Here is a 16,826-nt window from a genome sequence, read left to right on the forward strand (position 1 = left end):
TGGTGTTTTTAGGAATTTGCTGCAAAAATGGTTGTTTCCCAAGTTTTGAACTGGACTTTGTGGCCGGTAGGGTGTCATTCCTGGGCCTCCAGTTGAATCGCCCTACTGTAGACAACACTATTATCTTGCTACTCACTTGGATGGTAAATTTATATTGCTGTACAAGCTGTACACTTACGCCGCTAAAGCATATCCAAGTTGCATACCGTGACAGTCCTCAAGCTGCGAGCAGGACCTTACGTGTCTGAGGATGACATCACACTAACAGAGTGACAGGAAATCGTGAGCAACAACAGGAAATATTTCACATGTCTGTCAGTGTGTGTGTGTCTTGAGACAGGAAATTAAGTTGTCAGTGGAGTTAAACTTGATATAGAATGTGACAAATATGTTGAAGCAGGAAGGAGAAGAAGCAGACGTTAACACAGAGGAAACATTTTTTTAAAGAGAAATCACAAGCATGTCCAGATTCTTCCTGTCTGTCTCTGGAATATTTAGTATTGTTGGAGAAAAAAAAAACAGATTGTGCAAGTCCATGTGTTATCTGCCAGTGTGGCGTGAAGGGAGCGGAATAAATGACAATAATGACCTTTTAATGTGTCCAAAGCACAAGCAGTTTGTCCTCAACTCTGCACGGGAGAAGCGGGACATGGAGCAAAGACACTCCGCCATCAAAAAAAAGGTTCAAAACTTGTACTTTTAAAGACAAACATGTCAGAAAAGGAGGACGCAAGCTCATAGCAAAATGTTTTCAGGATGTCTCCTACGACGACTCCATGATGGACTTCAATCCTGATGCCGCTGACGGGGTGGTGATGGAGGGCTACCTCTACAAGAGGGCCAGCAACGCCTTCAAGACGTGGAGCAGGTGCTGCTCTTTCCCAGCGGGTGCAACCCATTTGAAAAAGACTAAACCTCTCACTTTCCTCTCCCTTAGGCGCTGGTTCTCCATCCAGAAAAACCAGCTGGTATATCAGAAGAAATTCAAGGTAAAATTTGTCAGGTCCTAAATAACAATGAACATAGAGCGGGTGGCAGGGTGGCCCTTGTGTTTGAAGGTGTGGTTTCTCTCAGGAGCAGCCCACGGTGGTGGTGGAAGACTTACGTCTCTGCACAGTCAAGCCCAGTGCCGAGAATGAGCGACGCTTTTGTTTTGAAGTGGTCTCGCCGTCCAAGTGAGTATCATCAAAGGTGCCTGTGATGATGACAGTGAATGAGACACCAAAATGTGTGTTTGCGCGTGTGTGTGAGTGTAGGAGCTGTCTGCTGCAGGCCGACTCTGAGAGGCAGCAGCAGGCGTGGATGAAAGCCGTCCAGAATAGCATTGCCTCGGCCTTTCAGGAGCGCAGAGACGACCACCACAGTCCAGTAAGAACATGTACAATTAACACTTTTTAATAGGTATGTGCCGATTTTCTGGAAAATCTATCTCATGTTGTGGGTTGAATTCTTAGCAGCGTTAGCCCGCGAACATTGAATACAATTTAATAAGGTTAATATGTTCTGTAGGGTTTTTATTCTCTTTTAAACAGTCACCAGAAATCAACAGCTGAATGATGGGGAGGTTGTGTCAAGAAAAAAATACATTGCTTAAAATAAAAAATTAACTAAATCTCAGCTGTTCTGTACATCATTGTCCAAGTTACGCTGTAGTGTCATCTTCCTCTTTGAGCTCATAAGCCATTTCCCAAAGCGACAGAACAACATTACACATCCGGCCATATCATATAAAACTACCATGTTGGCAGAATACAAAGTCAATGCTTTAGGATGCATTATTATTTAATGTCAGCAATTGTCTTACAAGAAGATTCACTCCATTCTTGGTGGGGGTAAGCTACTATAGTAGCTACAGCTGCCCCTGGGGTATACTGAAGATTTTAAGGGTGCCACTCCTGCAACACTAGGTGCACCCCCTGTGTCACCCCTGAAAAAAAAGTCTGGACACGCCACTGAGCAAGAGCAAGCGGGGGCAAGCATGCTAACACCTCAGATATCCGCAAAGCTAGCTTAAACAACATAATAAATAAGTGCTTAGTAAACTTCAAGTTTAAATGTAAGCACAGCAGAAAGTAGGCAGTTATTGTATTAACAAGTAGATTAATAAAAGTCTACAAAACAACAACTGTTAGGGCGGATCAATCAAAAAATTGGTGGTGTCGACATCAAGGGTAATGTCAGTATATGGTCCATACTAGAATGATTAGATTTATATTTTTGTTTTGTCAAAATAATTTTTTTGGTTATGTTTATAAATTCAGTCCTTAGACACAGGAGGACTTGGAGGGCAAAAAGGATTCCGTTGAGGGATGAATAGTAGTTTTTCAATTTTGTTAAGTTATTGTGTACTGTTGACTTTTTGTTCAAACCATTGTATGTACTCAAATAGAATGAGGAAGTAGTTTGAATATTGTGCTGATATTGGGAAAAGGGGAACTGCACTTTTTATTTTAATTTGCCTATCGATCACAATCCCTATGTGAGACAGGAACACACGTGTTTCTCTTTTTTTGTGTATTCTGATTTGTAAAATGCAGCTCGTAATAAAAAGCTAACAATGTAACTAAGGGGAATCATCGCGTCTGCCTTTTAAGCCTTCTAAAAAAAAAAAAAAAAAAACCGTGTGACATTGCCGAATAACTACTTTTAGTAACATGGCGCTTTGATCACACAGAGGTAACTAGCTTATACAACTATTGACATACTGAGCTGCTCCATCGCCTCTGAGTTGGGGAGGGTTTGTGTTAGATCATGAATTTTGCCTAACACTTGTATCATTGCAAGTAAGATGCAAAAATATGCTAGTTTACTCCCACCTTATTTATTTTTTATTTTTTACCGGAGTGAGGATTATGAATAATTTATCATCTAAACGGGGAATACAAGTCTTGTGCTGAAAGATACAATCATCCCATCAGTCGGCATCATAGTGAGAGCGGACATTTTACAGTAAGGGATTGTTTTATTATGTTCATAGTTTGTATTACTGGTTTAGCATTTAGCGTAGTGGTTGGTTGTTATTGTTGAATGAATATATTGTGAAATATATGTTATTATGAATGTGCCTGCTTCTGCATTAAATATATACTTGCAGCATGTACGGTGATGTTTCTTTTGGATGTTTTTTTAGACCGTTTCAATACCTGCATTGTTAGCCACATATTTAGAATTTAGAATACATAAAAAAAGAGAGATGTGTGTTCCTGTTTTACATAAGGACTGTGAATGATAGGCAAAATTCCCCCAAAAAGTGCAGTTCCCTTTTAAACTGTCAATATCCCTCACAATAAATACATTTAAAAATTTACAGTTAATACATGTGATTGGTATCGGTATTGATACAGGCCGATCTCACTTACTTTTGGAATCAATCACTGATTGGAACATCCTTAATTTTTAACTTAACCCTCTCATCATGATCCTCTTTGTGGCAGCGGCAGCGTAGCAACTCCGCGTCAGTGAACTACCCAGGCGTAGGAGGCGTGGCCCGACAGGAGAACGAGGGCTTCAAGGCCCTGGAGGAGGTTCAGGTCATTGCAGGGAACAGGGAGTGCTGCGACTGCGGAACACCAGGACCTGACTGGGCCTCCATCAACCTGGGCATCACACTCTGCATCGTGTGCTCAGGAATACACAGGTACGCACACACTTTTCATTACAGTCAGGGGACAATACTGTAGAAATTAAGGTTTAGTGTAGTCAGTGTACAGCTTAAAATGATCATTTGTGACTAAATGTGAGCATGTGTTGATCTCGTTCAGGAGCCTGGGGGTCCATTTCTCCAAAGTGAGGTCCCTCACGCTGGACTCCTGGGAGCCAGAACTCATTAAGGTGACTTCTCATCATTTGTCGCAAAACATAAAGTAAGAGCATATGGAGGACTGATGTCTCATCGTCTCATGTAGCTGATGTGTGAATTAGGCAACAGCGTCATCAACAGGATCTATGAGGCACGCATTGATGAGATCACCTTGAAGAAGCCCCTTCCCTCCAGTCCCAGGTAGACACACACGTGCTTGTGTATGTCACGATATGACACTCCTACTTTGCAGCAGCATGGAGGAAGCGATATAATCAGATGTCATTTTAGGTTCCAAGCAACATTGCAACATTTACCATGAATTGATTAACGTGAACCCCGACTTAAACAAGTTGAAAAACTTATTCTGGTGTTACCTTTTAGTGGTCAATTGTACGGAATATGTACTGTACTGTGCAATCTACTAATAAAAGTTTCAATCAATCAATCAATTGTTGGAAATGTAGTCTGCAGAAAGTCAAGTCTGATCAGTGATTTGATTTTGTCTTCACTGTGTGTTGATTACATGAAACCACTTGCTCGAATAAAGAACAGGAAGTGCAGAAGCTCGAAGTCAGGACCGACTCTCTTCCTGTCCTGATGTTTGTCTTCGTCATGGAACATTAACATGAGTGCGTCTCTGTCCGTGTGTGTGTGTGTGTGTGTGTGTGTGTAAGGGGGGACAAGGAGGCCTGGATTAAGTCCAAATACGTGGAGAAGAAATTCATCCAGAACCTATCGCACACAAACTACGGCGCCAAGAGAAACCGGGCGGCCACACAGGACCGTAACGCACCAAAACCGCCGCTCAAACCCAAACCAAGCCGAGCCACTCTTCCTCGTTCCACAGGTAATAGGAGAAGTGATAGGTGGTGCTGTGAGATGTCCACTTTGTCATCTGTCCTCTCTCTCCTCAATGACAGGACCGAGTGAGGTCCGGAAGAATAACGCTGGCTCCCACAAAGGTCAGCACACTGACACCAAACAAGCACATGCATACAACAAGTCACAAACGTCTTACCTTAGATTTGAACGACGAGGAGGAAGATCTAAGCAGCCTTCACCCGGGGGCGCTGCTGTACCGCTCGGCCGCTCTGCAGAACTTCCCCGTTATGGCGGACGCGTTGGCCCACGGCGCCAACGTCAACTGGGTCAACGCGGCTGAGGAATCCCGCACGCCGCTCATAGAAGCCGTCTCAGCGGTGAGGCGGCACTCTTCCGGAAACCACTACGAAGACTTTTGTGTTTGAGACAGGTTTTTTGGTTTTGTCTGATTCTCCCTGACCAGAACGCCCTGGCGGCCTGCGAGTTTCTGCTGCAGAATGGCGCCGACGTCAACCAGGTGGACGCCAACGGGAGAGGGCCTCTTCATCACGCCACTGTATTGGGACACACAGGGTACGAACACACAGGAGGGAGCAGAAATAAACAATCTTTGATATGCAAATAGGACCATAAATTAGACATTGTCGCTTACTGAAAAATATAAAAAGCTAAGTACCGGTAATTGTATTTACAGAGTATTTCAAAATGATCATTTTACAGTCATCCCTCATTTATCGATGTTAATTGGTTCCGTACATGGTCGCGATAAATGAATTTCCACCAAGTAGGAATTATTCATCATAAATTTAATATTTTTTTAGCTACCATACTACCTTGTTAGTACTTTTTTTCAACATAATGAGAGCCCCTCTTGACATGAAAAAACACCCTTTAATGCTACCTGAGACTGAGCAAATCAGTGTTTACGATACTGAATAGCACGCTTTGATTGGTATGGTGTCAAGTGGCCAATACAGCTGTAGTATTGATATTTTTTGTTTTTTAAACCAATTTTATGCCTAAAAATGCTTAATTTAGGACCAGAAAATTGGAGAATAAGCATTAAAAAATGTTTTAAATATCAAAAAAATCAGTCATGTGTCATTATCATTATATCATGCCTTTTTGTTTTTGTAAAGTATATTAATAAAATGTGCCTTGAGCCAATTAAAAAAACAAACATGCAGGTCACACTTGGGACATTTTGACTAACTGAAAGTGACTTATTTGTGCGAACCGCCAGGTTGGTGTGTCTCTTCTTGAAGCGAGGTGCAGACTACAACGCCAGAGACGACAAACAGGAGGACCCCATCACCATCGCAGTGGACACTGCCAATGCAGACATTGTCACTTTGTGAGCATCATGCAACAATTTGACCTACAGTTTACAGCACCACAAAAAACGTTTCCTGACTGGCCTTTCTGTCCAGGCTGCGGATCGCCAAGATGAACAGGGAGATGCAGGAGATGGACGGAGCGCTTGGAAAATCAGGTCTTTTAAAGGGGCAGGCGACTGGAAGCAGTGAGACAGGAAGTAGGCAGGGCCAAAGCAGGAAAAGCCTGCATGCGTTAAGGAGCCACAAAAGTGGTTGGGCTGTGTGAGGCTTGATTAGTCAAATATAGTAATAATACTAATTGGGCTAATTCTGATTCCAACGGGCTTGTTTTTGCTCGCTCTACTGGTTTTACAGTGCAGTTTTATTTGTCTACCATGCAGAATAACGTTGTCTCATTTGAGACGGAAAAAAAAAACACTTATTCACTGGAAAGGCGTAAAAGCTACTTTTACACACTAGCGCCTTAAACAAGTCTTCCACAGTCCATTGTCCCTCGTTGCACTTTGGATTCAAGTCGTCCTTTGTTTATAGCTGTTAATTGGTTCCTGACAGGGCCACGATAAATCAATTCCTGCAAAGTTGGAATCATTAATTAACTTGTTCACATTCCTTTAAATATTTTAATATTATGAGAACCCTCTAGAGATGAAATAACACTATTTAGTTACCTTTCCACATCCAATATAGTAACGCAGTACTGCATAGCGGTTTGGTTTCATACAACAGCCAATACTACTTATTTCAATTTATTTAGCCATTTTTATGCTGGAAAATGATTAATTTAGGACCAAAACGTTTTAGAACAGACCTGGGCAAATTAAGGCCCATGAAGCTTTTCAATCTGGCCCGCCGTACATTCCCAAATAATTGTTTTATATCTTTAAGATGGAAAGTGTAGCTGCCATTATGATGTGCAGTGATGTTTTCTAATGACCGTAAGTCTTCAACTATACAAAGTATTTCAATGGTTGGAATCTGCGCTTATGGATTATATACCAGTTACTATGGTAATCTAATTAGTTACTATGGTAATCTAATTAGTTACTATGGTAATCTACGTCACAGCAGCTAAGACGAGGCACCAAGCAGTGTGGGCGGGAAGCGTTTCCACAGACGTAGAAGGAGATTTTCACAACAAAGTTCTAAAGCTTAGTGATATATCACATATATCAGATTGTAGGTGGGTTTATTTTGTACCCTTCGCGTTCATATTTCACTGTTTGTTGCATATTTGTTGCGTTTCACTTGATTGTAAAATATGTCGATCGAAAGGGGGTGTGACATTCATATTTTGTCAATATTCAGTGTTTTATCGTTCATATAAAAATTTTAAATTCCATTACGTTTTTTAAGGCAGTCTGTCATAACGTTTTTAGCATTCAATCAGACATTATTGTGAGGTTTTGTATTAGTGTTCTTAAAATAGATATACCGGCCCCCAGACACGTTTTTTTCTCTAAATGTGGCCCCTGAGTCAAAAGAATTGCCCAGGCCTGTTTTAGAATATGCTTTATAAACCTGCAATATGGCGAGGGACAACTACACATTGTGTGCTCCAAGAAAAAGACAGAATACTGTGAAACTAGAAGGTTGTATAAGTACAATTATCAAACAAATGTGTGAACACCATGTGTGTGTGTGTGTGTGCAGTTATGGAAGCTATTATATTTTCTTCTGTGAACAAGACCAGAGAAACACACACACAGGCTTGCATTGTTTGTTAGTCAGGCTTATGTTGTGCTTCTTGTACATGCTTTGCGCACAAATGTGAAGCATCTGTTGTTTGTGCTTTCAAAAAAAATAACAATTACCCCGCTGGTCAGCGTTTGATTTGCTGTGTCTTTGTGTGTCCTCGCACTCCTGAGGCAAGGAGCTGGTCTCCCCTGCTGCAAACTATGAGGTAAAGTGCACGTGCATGCTTGTGACGTCATCTTGTACGCTGACTTGCACGCTTCCTGCTTCGAAGTATCCCGGAAATGCATTTAAAAAGGGCTTTAAAACCTACTCTACACGCATTGACACTCCTGGTTGATTGTTGTAATGTTCAAACGTTTCATGTGTACACTTATGTGACTTTATGCGGCTTTTCAAACTTTCTGGTGGCTTCTATTCTGCTCTTCATCGCTTCAGCTTTAGATCCGACAGCGGCATCTGGCGGGCTAATGCAGTATTGCGCCATTCAATTCTTAGGCTTTTTTTTAATGCCATCCAGTTCCCTCATGTGTTGCTATCTTTGTTGGGTTGTCCAGGTGACGAGACCTATCAGCACATCTTCAGGGATTTCTCACACATGGCTTCCAACAACCCGGAGAAGCTCAAACGTCGCAGTGCGGATGGCAAATTCTAAAAGCGTAACATTTGCAGGCACGGCCTTAAATGTACAGTAGTCACGTGACGCTCAGCTGACTTTGGAGGGGATCAACGGCGCAACAGTCACGTCTTTGTGTGCACAACAATGGCGTCTCATATCAGACCCGCTTAACGTGTTTTGCATTCTGCTTGTTTTAAAAAGATCTTTTACTTTTCTTTTTTTTGTTCATATAGGAATAATGAATTGAAAACTATTGTCTACAAATATATATATATATTCACAACACAATCCAAAATAAAGACTTCTGTTTTCAATTTGAAAATAAGTCAAATAAGAACTGCACAGTGACACAAAAATGTTTTTATCGAGAAGTTGTATACAAAACATCAACTTTCACATTGGATAGGTTGGTTTAAGACTTGAATCCCACTGGTTATTATCGTTACTGAGGCTTTTTCGCCACGGGAACATTTTGGAACATCTTCGTGTGTTTCCACCGGCTTTACCTAGGTAAACAAAAAACTTTTCCAATGCCAAACTTGCAGGCACTTTTGAGGAGCCTGAATTTCAGGAACATTTAAATGCAGACCACACAGATGACCAAGTATGATTTTCCTATTTAAAAAGGAGTTCCTGGTAATTGTGGAAAACAGTATTGATTTATGCTTTAAAAAAGTACAAAATGCCTCAGTGGACATAGAGTTATTAGCAGCATTCTTGTGTTCCTGAGTGTGTGAAGACCAACACAGACAAAGCAGATCATTAAGATTCTTTTCGGTGTCCAACAAATGAGACGGTAGCTGTTGGCAACATTTAGTCATCAATGTCCTCCACACAGCAAGATAGGTAGTTTGTGCGTCAATAATTTCACACCACTTGGAAAGAAGTGTGTGTGTGTTAGCAAGAAATTAAATACCACACCACGCCATTCACCTTCAACGTGAAATTAAGATTGAATATGCTTCAAATTTGTGTGTAAATAAAAAAAAATAAGAATCATAACATGTGGAGTAAGCAACACCAAAATCTTTTTGTCACATCTCAGTGATTCACCTCACAAGGAGTCTGATTCATTCGCTCCGTCTCCGAGGCTGGACCCTCGCATTTGTCCTCCTGGTGGGGTCCTTGCACAGGAGGTGGATCCGTGCAGGAGAAGTAGTGTGGCAGGGTGGTCATTATCAAGCTGCTGAGGATGAGGAAGGAGCCCGACACCACGAAGGAGGCCATGTAGTCTCCTGTGACGTCCTTGAGCAGCCCTGCGGGACAAAATGTTGCCATTAGAAGTGAACACACACAAAAAAGTGTGTTATTGGAAACAAGAGTGTGAGATAAAAAGCCCATCATGTATCATTAGATACAACCAACTCATTTGGGAAAACATTAATAAATTATGGGGACGGTGTGGCGCAGTTGGGAGAGTGGCCGTGCCAGCAACATTAGGGTTCCTGGTTCGATCCCCACCTTCTACCAACCTCGTCATGTCCGTTGTGTCCTTGAGCAAGACACTTAACCCTTACTCCTGATGGGTCATGGTTAGGGCCTTGCGTGGCAGCTCCCGCCATCAGTGTGTGTGTGAATGGGTGAATGTGGAAATAGTGTCAAAGCACTTTGAGTACCTTGAAGGTAGAAAAGCGCTATACAAGTACAACCCATTTATGCTGATTCTGTTCTTGAATATAAAATTATTCACCACTTAGAACCACAACCGCTCAAAAACGATGGAAGGAGGAAGGCCAACAGGACAACTTTAAGGTCTGGCTCCAGAGGGAACTGTTTGGTCCCGTGTAGAAAAAGTGTGTTTGGAAAACTTGTGTTTTTCTATGGACGTGTCAAACATGGAACACAATTCCTGTAAACACAAGAATCATTTAATACAACCTAAAAATTGCTGCTTGGGAGTCAAAATTTTAGTCGTAATTTATTGGCTAGTGGTATAAAATGGAAGTGCATATTAATAAATATGTATTTTATAAATAGTTTTTTGTATTAATGTAATGTACAAGGAATATGTGTGGCAATGAGTGTCTGCACGTAAATCTTTTAATTTTACATTTTAATATTGTGAATCTCATGGGTACTATGTTTTGAATGTGTTTAAATGTCAACAACTTGCCCCAAGGGATTGGAAATAATTAACAATTGGCTATAATCTCACATAAGGGTGTGTCGATCGTTCGGCTACCGATCGGTATTGGCCGATTTTCGCGAAAAAAGTATGTAATGGCCATTGCCGATTGATGGATTTTATTGCCAATTGCACACGCAGATCCCCTCTGGCTGACATTATTTTTGCTCCCCCCGGCTGACAAGCAGCTAGCAGCCAATTATGTATCTCCATACACAGTGTGGAGCTGCTCTTTTAAGATGATAATAAGTTAAGTTAAAGTACCAATGATTGTCACACACACAGTAGGTGTTTGTGAAATTATTCTCTGCATTTGACCCATCACCCTTGATCACCCCCTGGGAAATGAGGGGAGCAGTGAGCAGCAGCGGTGGCCGCGCCAGGGAATCTTTTTTGGTGATTTAACCAATTCCAACCCTTGATGCTGAAATCACCTCCATTACGAAAAATAAACAGCAAGACTTTGTATCTTAAGTATCGTTATTAAGTATTATCACCGGAGGATGAAGCTTAACATCTTACACACAGAGGAAGAAAATAAGTATATTGAATTGATATTGTTAAGTTGTCAATAGCACTCCCCATAAATACATAGAAACATTTACAGTTAATTCACGTGATTGGTATTGCTATCGGCCAATCTCACTCTTAGATGATCGGTATTGGCAGAATAAAACCCTTATCAAAAAAACTCTTATCGCACATATTTACATGCCAACTATTCATCAATATGTATTGTCCCTTTTTAAATAAACAATCTAAATTGTAAGATTTCTTAAGGTCAAAGGGAATTTGTGTCATGGAAAATGTGGGAATTTGGGTAAAAGCTGAGAATTTTGGGGATGTGGAAAATTGTTGGTCTGTACCTGACAGAGGAGATCCCAACAGTCCGCCCCAGCTCTCAATCAGCTGCAGCAGCCCCAGCGCCCCCATCATGCGCTCCACGCCGGCCACCATAGGCACCACGGTGAAAACCAGCGAGGTCAGCGTCCCCGAGCAGAAGCCATAGAGAAGGCTGACGGCCATGAGGGCGGCGTAGGAGCCCCATAGGGTGCTCACGGGCAACAACGTGATGAACAGCCCGGCCAGCGCCGTACACACAGTCATCAAGTGGATGAGCCGGAAGTGGCCCAGGTCCGAGAACCAGCCCGAAGCCACGCGGCCAAAGATGTCAGCGGCGCCAGCAGCGGACATGACGAAGGCGGCCTGGTACTGGGAGAAGCCGGCGTGTCGGCTGTGGGCCACCAGGTGGACATAGGGCACGAAATAGCCCACGTTGAGCAGTGTGATGGCCATAGTGTAGGTGAGGTAAGACCGCTCGCACAGCAGCGACAGCTCCAAATAGGACGAGACTCTACGCAGGACGCCACCACCTGACGACGTTCTCTCTGCTGACACCTGGAAGACAGGAAAAGCTTGAAAAGGACGCCGCATGGAGACATGTTCAAAACTGACGGATTGGGTCATGGTGGGGGGTTCCAAATGGTCCGCTTAGCCCCACCTTTTCTGCATCTTTAGTACGCGGTCGTGTGGGAATAAGCGCCCCGCATGGCACAATGTTGAGGCTGAGCCCCCCCAAAATTAGCAGGGCCCCGCGCCAGGCGTACCTCTCCACCATCAGCTGGAAGAGCGGGTTGAAAGCGAAGGAAGACAGGCCGATGCTGGAGAACGCCACTCCCAAGGCAAGGGCGCGTCGCCGAGTGAAGCTGGACATGACTGTGGCCACCATGGGGATGAAGACCAGACCCCAGCCCAACCCTGGAGGCCCAAACACGACAACTGTGAGATGTTCCCTGCCTAGCGCAACAACGACCCTCAGCTACCTGAAATGATGCCCATGGTGAGGTAGAGGTGGGCGAGACAGGTGGCCTGTGAGGCCAGTATGAGGCCGAGTGCAGCCAGGCAGCCCCCCGCCATCACAACCAGGCGGGTGTCGTACGCGTTGGACAAGGCAGCTCCCAGCGGGCCTGCAACACGACACTCATGTGACTCCACAAGGAACCGGGTGAGGACCACCGGCGTCATCTAATGAGACGTACGGACAAAAGATGTTCAAGTGTGTACCTAATGAAGTGACTCACTGAAGAACTGCTGCGCCGCTAGGCCGGTGGATGAGATCCAGGAGATGGCCTGAGCGCTCTCGTCAAAGTACTGCACAAACTCCACGAAGAAGATGCCCAGGCTTCGCATAAGCCCGAAAACCAGGCTGGTACTGACGAACAAGGCCCCCACCAGCACCCAACTCCAACCGCCGTCGCGGCCCTCAGGTCCATCTTCCCGCCTCTCCGCTGCAGTTCGGACACTGGCCATGGCTGTGGGAAAAAGTTTGAAAGAAGAAGTAACGTGTCACAAAAGTGTAATCATTAACATGCTGCGGACCAATGTGCTTCTTCGTGCTGTGGCGCAGGTTAATCATGAACACAAGCTGGTTATATAACAACAAGGCTGCTATTAAAAGGGCAACATGACCCACAGCTGTGAAATCAACATTAAAAAAAAACAGCAGTTTGTAATCAAAGAGATGTATGCAGTGAGGAGGAGGAGAAGTGCACCAAACAGGTGGCGTCAATGGAGCAATAAGCTGCAGGACATAAAAAAATGTGCTTTAACTCTCACAAGTCCACCAATTCCCACTGTCTTTGAATGGTGTAAACCAGGGGTGTCAAACGTACGTCTCACGGGCCGAACAGGTTTTATCCAGCCCACGGAATGAGTTTGCTAAGTATAAAAATGAGCCAAAATTTTTGAATGAAATAAACCGCTGTTCTAAATGTGTCCACTAGATATTGCAGTAGCAATTATTTGTATATTTGTAGATTATGCTACATATGTTAAAAAAAACAACAAATAAACATGTTATGTTAGTGCACCAGTCGAGGAAAATGAGCAAACTACTTAAATAGCATCCTGTAATTTGATTTTGAAATTATTTTTTATCTTGATAGACTGAAAATTAACACCAATGAGTTGACTGATGAACATTATCATATAATTCATTCAGAAAATATAAATAACAACAAATAAAGATAGAATGCTATTAAGTGCAACATGTAAGTGTAAAAAAAACAACAACATTATGATTTGTGCCTTTTCAGAATGTGCTTATTCTTCAGATTGTGGGCCACAAGGAGAAAAGTCTACTGCCAAGTGGGCTGGACTGGTAAAATATTTTACCAGTCCAGCCCACTTGGCAGTAGACTTTTCTCCTTGTGGCCCCCCATCTAAAATGAGTTTGACACCCCTGGTGTAAATAGTAATATAGTAAAACCAGATTTATCCTCAATAACACCCGCCAGGATGTTGTCACACTTACTGCTCATTTGTATGCGACGGAAGGAAAAGGCACACACTTTGGAAATAAACAGGAAATGAAACACGTCCTTCCTCCAGGGGGAAGAAAGTTCATAATGAATCGACGCATTAAAGGCCGACTAGTTGCAGAGGGAGAAGGTTACGCCCACACGTTGACAAGTGAGGTGCAGACACACATTGTGCCTTTGAAAGGTCAACACAGGCCTGACACCTCAAGCTGCTGTAAACCACAGAGAGAAGGCTGCCCTCTTACTGGTCAGACCATGTAAGCCACGCCCCCGCAATACAATCCCATTATGCACTCCCATATTGGCTGAGAGCTGCCCTGTGGCATAGACATTTTTAAATGGCAGTTAAAAACACATTAAGTGTGCATTCCAGTAATATTCCATTATCATTTGTATTATTTTATATATTTAGCATCATTTATAATGAGTCTCAATAATTGCATTATGGTATATGCTGAAATGTGATTGTAGTGTTTGTATTTTAACCATGTGAAGCACTTTGTGAGCTATGAACAGTGCTATATGTTAATAAAACGTAGTTACATTTATTTACGTACAAGCAGGGTTCAGACTAAATTGGGCCCGGCACAACCCCAACCCCAATTCCTGTATGTAAAACTAACAGTCCAGCAATATAATAATACTGCGCGCTACAGGAGAGAAGGAGAATGACAATATATTCCTATCAATGACAGAGCAGGAAGGGGTAGGGCTACAATGGCGGTAAAATTGCACATGAAGCGCCCTGTCGTTTATGAAAGAACATTTAATAGCGTTTGTTGTCGCAAAACGGGGCCTTAATCGTGGGAGCGTATTTTGCTTACATACAACAAAAGGATAACGTTGGTACGCAAGTGTTTAGAGAAGGGTATATGCTTTCCCTCACTGGTTCAACAGGAATAAAACATAGCAACCGTTTTTAACAAATTTCGCTCTCAAAGATATCTTTTGTGAATGTGCAAAAGTGAAGGGTCGGCCTGTGTGCTTTTGAGCAAGACAGTCATGATTGACAGCAGCTGAACGCCATTCATCTTGTATAAGTAAGTTGTGTCATTGTGACAAATATTTGTTAAATGTGTTCCTTTGTACTGCTGTTGGTAGTCTTGTTTATTTGTTATTTATTTATTTTGAGCATAACAGCAGTTTTCAATGATGTTTTTTCAGCTTTCTTGGGGTGGACTTTTTCTTTTTTAATGGTACACTATTTGTTGTGTACGTAGTAAATACTAGATTGTGAGACCTATCATCTGTCTTTGAAGGTTGTAGATTAGATTAGTGTGATGTTTTTTCAGCTTTCTTGGGGTGGACTTTTTCTTTTTTAATGGTACACTATTTGTTGTGTACGTAGTAAATACTAGATTGTGAGACCTATCATCTGTCTTTGAAGGTTGTAGATTAGATTAGATGCTTTTATTGTCATTAAACAAAATAAAAAAATAACTAGTTTTTTTGTTTATCAATTTCTATTTATGAAAAGAAAATACAAATTCCAAAACATGCACTGACCCCCCATGACACACAACATAGAACAAAACTTGGTTCAGACCTCCACTCCAATTTCCTCAAATTAGGTCACGTTAAAAGAAATAACAAATAAAGTGGAGACCAGGTCCGTGTACCTTCCGTTCATTCTATGTCCAATTATGAAACGCAAATCAAAAAATAAAATTAGGGCCGTTTTTAGATTTTTATTATATATGGCAGATTTTAAAACACACAAAAAAGGGTTCATTTTCATTAAAATGTTGCCATAAAATTGGATTTTGTGCTGTTTTCCTTTTATGGATTTAATTTTTTCCAGATAAACACAAAAATCGAAAAAAATGTTCATCCAAAATGCAAAAATGCGTGCTTATCTGTGGCGATGACAAATTGAACCGGAAGCAGTATTTTAGCTTTTCCTTTAGCATGTTTTTTTTAGCATAACGGTAACATCTTTGTTCGGCAGGCGTCTTTTTGTCGTTTTGAAAAAGTGTCATTAATTAATTGTCCAACTTTTGTTTCAGAAATGAAAATTAAAAAAATGGTCCGAAATTTGTTTTTTGATTTGCATTTAAAATTTTTAAATATAATCAACGGAAGGTACACAGACCACCCAAGACACTGTATGTTAAAAGATCAGGACCTTTGAAAAAAGTACTCTTAAAATATTAAATAATTCCCATTATTCTTTTTCAAGCTTCCAAAGGATGGCAAAGATATCAGACATCAAATAAAAAGATCGGCGTACAGAAAATGACTTTACATACGTCACCATCAGTCTACGTCAATGACGTAGGGAATACGTGACGCATGCGCACTCAGGCGTCCACGAGGACCGTATTAAATGACGGCAAAGCGAACTTATACACATTTTATTTATAAATAAACGATGCCGGGTCTAAACTACTGACTTATGTGTAATAATCCTGATTTATTGGCGGTGGAATTTGTCATCACTTTGACGTACAATCGCGACACAAGCAGAACCGTTAAATGACAATAAATACCACTAATATTATATATGACTCACCGCTTTGGGTCACCGACACTCACCTTAAGGCGAGACTCCAACCTTGTTTTCATGTTAGTGTGTTCATTTTCTGGTCTAAACTCGATCAAGTAAAACACCGAGCCGGCGCCCGTTGACTGTGGACGCGGCCGCTGCTGGGGAAATATCAAGTGCAGCAGACGAGGCAAGTTCACCAGTAACCGGATGTGCCCTTTGACAAAAACTGGGGGTTTAATTAATAACATGTGTCTAGCCAATTATTGAAAAAAAAGTGAAAAGTAATTGTTCAATATTACATACATGCACTTTTTAACCCCCCCGTGCGCGTGCACACCTACACGCGCACGCGCACGAATGCGCACGCACTCTTCGGAAAGTCCCCGCAAGCAGTGTGCGGAGCAAAGACAATGCTCGGGCCGCCATCCACCGGGAAGTTCATCAGGAAGCCAGGACGACAGGGAGCCAGAGCTATGGGGTCGCCTCAGGAAGCCGCAGCCATGTGCGTGGCAGCGTGGGTGTCATCATGCAGGAAACAGGTGCCAACGAGCTTTCATTGTTTCCACGCCAGCAACAAGAAACGCACAACAACCAAACGTGTCATGATGAGGTTATTTGTTA

At 42.3% G+C, this 16,826-nt stretch overlaps 2 protein-coding genes across 6 annotated transcripts in view; one reads left to right on the forward strand and one right to left on the reverse strand.

The window, feature by feature from the left end:
- Positions 1–9,653, forward strand: part of acap1 (ArfGAP with coiled-coil, ankyrin repeat and PH domains 1) — a 19,144-nt gene extending 9,491 nt beyond the window's left edge. The window contains exons 9-23 of one of the 4 annotated variants that reach the window (XR_009827982.1): positions 608–682; positions 756–868; positions 938–989; positions 1,075–1,175; positions 1,257–1,368; positions 3,435–3,637; positions 3,762–3,831; positions 3,906–4,000; positions 4,477–4,649; positions 4,723–4,764; positions 4,826–5,001; positions 5,088–5,197; positions 5,868–5,978; positions 6,055–7,861; positions 8,211–9,648. Coding sequence is in view for 2 of the 4 variants with exons in the window: in XM_062065096.1 (XP_061921080.1) it covers positions 608–682; positions 756–868; positions 938–989; positions 1,075–1,175; positions 1,257–1,368; positions 3,435–3,637; positions 3,762–3,831; positions 3,906–4,000; positions 4,477–4,649; positions 4,723–4,764; positions 4,826–5,001; positions 5,088–5,197; positions 5,868–5,978; positions 6,055–6,116; positions 8,211–8,308 (1,593 nt within the window). In the remaining 2 variants the exon portion in view is untranslated. Of the gene's footprint in view, positions 1–607; positions 683–755; positions 869–937; positions 990–1,074; positions 1,176–1,256; positions 1,369–3,434; positions 3,638–3,761; positions 3,832–3,905; positions 4,001–4,476; positions 4,650–4,722; positions 4,765–4,825; positions 5,002–5,087; positions 5,198–5,867; positions 5,979–6,054; positions 7,862–8,210 lie in introns of all 4 variants that reach the window. The other 3 variants (XR_009827983.1, XM_062065096.1, XM_062065097.1) reach the window with 3 other exon arrangements.
- On the reverse strand, positions 8,603–16,692 carry slc16a13 (solute carrier family 16 member 13). Of its 2 annotated transcripts, none has more exons than XM_062065103.1 (6): positions 16,253–16,692; positions 12,479–12,709; positions 12,221–12,364; positions 11,899–12,155; positions 11,264–11,795; positions 8,603–9,528 (listed from the first exon to the last, which is right to left on the reverse strand). In XM_062065103.1, the coding sequence occupies exons 2-6, from the start codon at positions 12,705–12,707 to the stop codon at positions 9,314–9,316; spliced, it is 1,377 nt and encodes a 458-aa protein (XP_061921087.1). In that variant the 5' UTR covers positions 12,708–12,709; positions 16,253–16,692; the 3' UTR covers positions 8,603–9,313. The 2 variants fall into 2 exon arrangements, with proteins under 2 accessions (XP_061921087.1, XP_061921088.1); XM_062065104.1 differs by having other exon boundaries at positions 16,230–16,692.
- Between the last annotated feature and the right edge of the window lie 134 nt (positions 16,693–16,826).

This window comes from Entelurus aequoreus, linkage group LG12 (assembly GCF_033978785.1).
Source record: "Entelurus aequoreus isolate RoL-2023_Sb linkage group LG12, RoL_Eaeq_v1.1, whole genome shotgun sequence".
NCBI classification, from domain to species: domain Eukaryota; kingdom Metazoa; phylum Chordata; class Actinopteri; order Syngnathiformes; family Syngnathidae; genus Entelurus; species Entelurus aequoreus.